The sequence below is a fragment of the Hydra vulgaris genome, chromosome 11 (assembly GCF_038396675.1).
Source record: "Hydra vulgaris chromosome 11, alternate assembly HydraT2T_AEP".
In the NCBI taxonomy this organism is placed as follows: Eukaryota; Metazoa; Cnidaria; class Hydrozoa; order Anthoathecata; family Hydridae; genus Hydra; species Hydra vulgaris.
Window position 1 is genome coordinate 21,871,830 of NC_088930.1, and position 4,911 is coordinate 21,876,740.

At 34.7% G+C, this 4,911-nt stretch overlaps 1 protein-coding gene across 1 annotated transcript; it reads right to left on the reverse strand.

Moving 5' to 3' along the window:
- Window positions 1-1,128: 1,128 nt before the first annotated feature.
- Window positions 1,129-2,181, reverse strand: LOC136086922 (histone-lysine N-methyltransferase SETMAR-like; the record flags this gene model as incomplete). Its single annotated transcript, XM_065809421.1, has 1 exon — window positions 1,129-2,181. A coding segment is annotated over one exon (1,053 nt), but the record flags the coding sequence as incomplete, so codon positions are not given.
- Window positions 2,182-4,911: the final 2,730 nt, after the last annotated feature.

Genomic DNA, 4,911 nt, shown 5'->3' on the forward strand with positions numbered 1-4,911 from the left:
TTATATCTGCATTTCCGAGTAAATGTTGTTGCAGCGTGACATCGTTTTTGCTGTTTTTATAAAGGTTTTTGTAAAATATTTCAAATGTTTTAGTGATATCAGCTGTGTTATTTTTTTCGTTTCCGTTCCGTTTCGTTATTTGTTTTGTTTCCGTTCCGTTTCGTTTCCGTTCTTTGATGTTAATGATTACTTGTTTAGATATTTTAGCTTTTTCAAGTTGAAAAAAGAAATTGCTGCATTTTTCGCCATGCGTCCTCCATTTTATTTTAGCCCTTATTTTTGCGCCGTTTATTTTGTTTATTTCGAAGGTTTGTAGCTTTATTTTAAGGTTTTCGCTAAGATGTTTCATCTTGGGATTAAAAGGCTCTTTTTTGAGAGAGTTTTTTAGCTGTTTTTTAAGTTTATATTCTTCTTGACGGTTCTTTTTTGCCTCCGTTTTGCTAAATTTTTTTGAAAGAATTTTAATTTCTTCTTTAAGAGAATCCCAGTCAGATGTTTTATTTTCAGACTGATTAATTTTTTGGTTGGCTAAATTTATAATTTTTGTTAGTTTTTCGTTATACTTTTAATTATTTAAAATTTTGTTGTTTAAGATCCATAGTTCTTTTCCGATATCTAAGTTTTTAAGAGTGATGGTGGCGCATATTGAATTGTGGTGATCGGAAAAAGTCATCGGCTCGTGTTCTATTTTTATTAATTGTCGCATGTGTTTGCTAATATATAAGCGATCTAAGCGGGAGAATGTGTTGTTATTGGTAGATTTATAAGTATATTCTTTTGTGCAAGGATAAAAATACCTCCACGTGTCTTCAACGTTAAGCTCTTTTAATAATGTTTTAAAGGCCTCGATTGAGAGACATTTTTTTCGATTTATTTGTGGGTGCCCATCTATTTCTTTCAGAACCATGTTAAAATCGCCCCCAAGGATTATAAAATGGTATCTAGAATTGTTTTTTTTTGTTTTTTTGATAATTTTTTTAAATAAATTTTTCCTTTCGAACTGGTCAGCTTGGCTTGATCCGGATTTTGCGTATATATTAATTAAAAGATATTAGGTTGCTGCAAAAATAATCTCGTTTTTCAACCGTTAACTTTGAACAAACATGACTCAGCATAGAATAAACTTTATTAATCGAAATAAGAACCATTACAATCAACACATTTTTGCCAACGAGAAACAAATTTATTTATGCCGGTAGCGTAAAATTCCGAAGTCCTGGAAGCGATGAAGTCATCAAAGGTCGTTTTGACATCGTCTCGGCTTTTGAAGCATTTCTCGTGGAGGAAGTTGTCGAGATGCTTGAAAAAGTGGTAGTCGGTGGGCGAGAGGTCCGGTGAGTATGGTGGATGAGGCAGAGTTTCGTAGCCCAATGCGTTCAACTTCTGCATGGTCGGTTGTGCGACGTGCGGCTGGGCGTTGTCGTGGAGGAGAATTGGTCCCTTCATATTGACCAATCTCGGGCACATACATCGGAGCTTTTGATGCATTTCGTCGATTTGCTGGCAGTACTTCTCTGCCGTAATCGTCTCGCCAGGATTCAGGAAGCTGTGATGGATGAGACCGGCTGCAGACCACCAAACAGTCACCATAACCTTCTTTTGGTGGAGATTCGGCTTCGGGAATTGCTGTGGGGCCTCATCGCGGTCCAACCACTGCGCGGAACGTCGTCGGTTGTTGTAGAGGATCCATTTCTCATCACACGTCACGATCCGGTCGAGAAACAGATCGTTTTTGTTGCGCAGAAGAATAGCAGACGATACCTCAAAACGACGATTTTTTTGATTTTCGTTCAGTTCGTGCGGCACCCATTTGCTAAGCTTTTTTGACTTTCCTATTTGCTTCAAGTGGCGATCAACTGTTGAGTTATGAACGTTGAGTTCTTCCGCAACCTCTCGTATGGTTTTGCGCGGGTCGGCTTCGATTAAGGCTCTCAATTGATCGTCATCAATCTCAGACGGGCGTCCGCGACCCTCTTCATCTTCAAGGCTCTCCTCACCGCTGCGGAATTTTTTGAACCACCACTGTGCCATACGTTCGTTAGTGGTTTCTGGGCCAAATGCAGTGTTGATATCGCGAGCTGTCTCGGCAGCTTTTCGGCCCATCTTGAACTGGAACAGAAAAATCGTGCGAATTTGTCTCTTGTCCATGATAGATTTGACGTCCTGTAAAAAATGACTAAATTATTATAAAACAAAACCAATACGATAACTAGATCAAGCGAAAAAAGCGCTTTTAAATAACATATAGCATGACATCTGCCAATAATAAATTTATTCAAAAATTCATCCAAAAATATAAAATATGAAAAACGAGATTATTTTTGCAGCAACCTAATATATATAAATATATAATATCATATTGTTGTTTATTTCTCTCCTCCGGCGTCTGCCTTGTAGAGATATTAATAATGAATACAGTGGTATTAATTACAAGATGGCCCACTGTTCCATTACTAAGTCACATATAAAACTCACAAGAGTTAAAAGCTTAATATAAAAAAATGAAGACCTCACAGACACAAATAAGAAGATACGAAAATGAAATAAAATCAAAAAACAAAACAAAAACAAAACACAAAAAAAAGCAAGAAAAACATGAAAAGCAAGATTTGAAAATAATCGAAAAAGTTCCAAAAATAATCTGGGCATTTTAGTTTAAAAAAAGATTGTTGTTTATATCTATTTTAATTTTGTTATCTTCGCTCCAGATTTTTCACATTGTAAAAGAAAAAACTCTTTACTGTTTCATATTTTTGAAGTTTCGAACTCCTCATACAAAATCTTTCTGATTTTGTTTTGGAATTCCTCTAACAAACTTACTCTAGCAAACATCGACTTTTCATGGAACGACCTCATTCTATTATAATATAATTTATATAAAAGTTCGTTAAGAAGCAAATTTCCAATATAAAAACTATTTACAGGTGTTAAAGGAAAAAGTAAAGTTTTGAATATATTTTTAAGAGGTGGATGATGTGGATAGATTTTATGAATAAGAGCGAGTGTGTATTTTATGAGTGGTTGTGCTTTTTCACATCTAAACATCATGTGGGGAAGCTTTTCCGTTTTTTTCATAGATTGAGGGCAGAGATCGTCTGTTACAAAGCCACTTTTTTTAAAAATCGAGTTGGTTGGAATTGCAAAGTGTATTAGTTTGTATTTAATTTTGTTTGTTTTATTGTTGATGTTACTTTTGTGGATGTAGTTAAATAATTGGGACCAGTCTTTTGTTGTTATGTTTCTCATGCTATATTTATAGTAGTCTGCCCATCTGTAAAATTTTCCTGTTAGGTTTATTTCTGCATCGTTTTTGGAGATAGTGTATACATTTTTTGGTTTGAGATTTATAAATTTGAGAGAGGGTGAGTTTTTTAGATAAATAGATGTTAGTGCTTTGTTGTGGTCGTAACTTTGGCTTTGAGAATTTATGAGGTGTTTCCATTTCGGCGGTAGTGAATTTATTATTTTTGTTAGAAGGTGTTGCTTTATACCGATGAGTTGACTCTCTAGAAAGCCGCTAGCAAATACTTTTGAAATGTCGCCTATCTTGATTATGCTGTTGTTTGTGGATTCTGGAGATGGTTTGAGGATTTTACGCTCGTGTCTTATATATGGATTGTAGAATATGGGTTGGTTTAGTACTTCCTCGATGGTAAGATTTTTGTGGTTGGTGAATTTTCTATAGAGATGACTCCACGTTTTTATTGTTTGACGGTAGTAGGGGGGTAGAGTTTTTAATGATTTGGAAGAATGCGTGGTGAGAAATATAAGATTTCCTTGATTTGCATGTCGGTAATTATTAAAAATATGAAGGGCTGAATCTTTCCATGCTCCCTGTTTGTTCTCATCAAAATATTTGGAAATCCAACTTAGTTGAATTGATTGCAGTTTTTTTTTCACGTCGATAATGTTTAAACCGCCTTTATTGATAGGGAGTTTGGAAACTTGTTTAGGTGTTTTTATGGAGCTATTATTTCAAAGGAAGTTGTCGATTTTTCGTTCTATTAGTTTTATGTTTTTGTCACGTGGTATAGGTAGGGTGAAAGCAAGATGCCATAGGCCACTTAGTAGTGTTTGGTTGATTATTAGAGCTTTTCCTTTAATCGATAATTTAAATCTTTCCCACTTTTCTATCTTTTTGTCCAATTTTTTCTATGCTTTCGTTCCGTTGTCGGTTGATATATTGATTAGAATTAGAGAAATTAACACCTAGACTCTTAAGAGTAGTATCATGCCATACGAAATTTAGAAAACTGTCTTTTATTATAGATCTGTTTCGTCCAAGCCACAGACCTTGGCATTTGGAAATGTTCAACTTTGTTTCTGTACCTTGTTTGTATATGTTTAGAGCGTTGCCTAAAGCTATTATTGAGTTGTCAGTCGATAAGAAAAAGACAGTGTCATCCGCACACTGTTGCAGTTTAGTTTCTTTATTGTCAATTGTGATTCCTTTAGTTCCTGGATTTCTCCTAATAAATCCTGCAAAAACCTCTGCTTAAATTATATATAGTATCATGGAAAGGGGACATCCTTGCCTAACTCCTCTGTATATGTTTATTTTGTTTGATAAATAACCGTTTACTTTAACATATGCACTGATGTCATAATATAATGTTTTAATTACATTGATAAAGAAAACACTAAAACCAAATTTAAATAAGTAATCATATAAAAAATTCCTGTCCACACGGTCAAAGGCTTTTATTTGGACTATTGACACAATGAAGGCATCTAAATTAATTTTGTTAGCAATATAAATTATGCCTCTTGTATATGCAAGATTTTGATAAATCGTTCGGTGGGGAACACTTGCTGTTTGGTTTTCGTGTATGATTGTTGGGAGTATTTTTGCTAGTCGGTTTGCTATGATTTTGGTGAGTATTTTGTAATCTGTGTTTAGTAGAGATATCG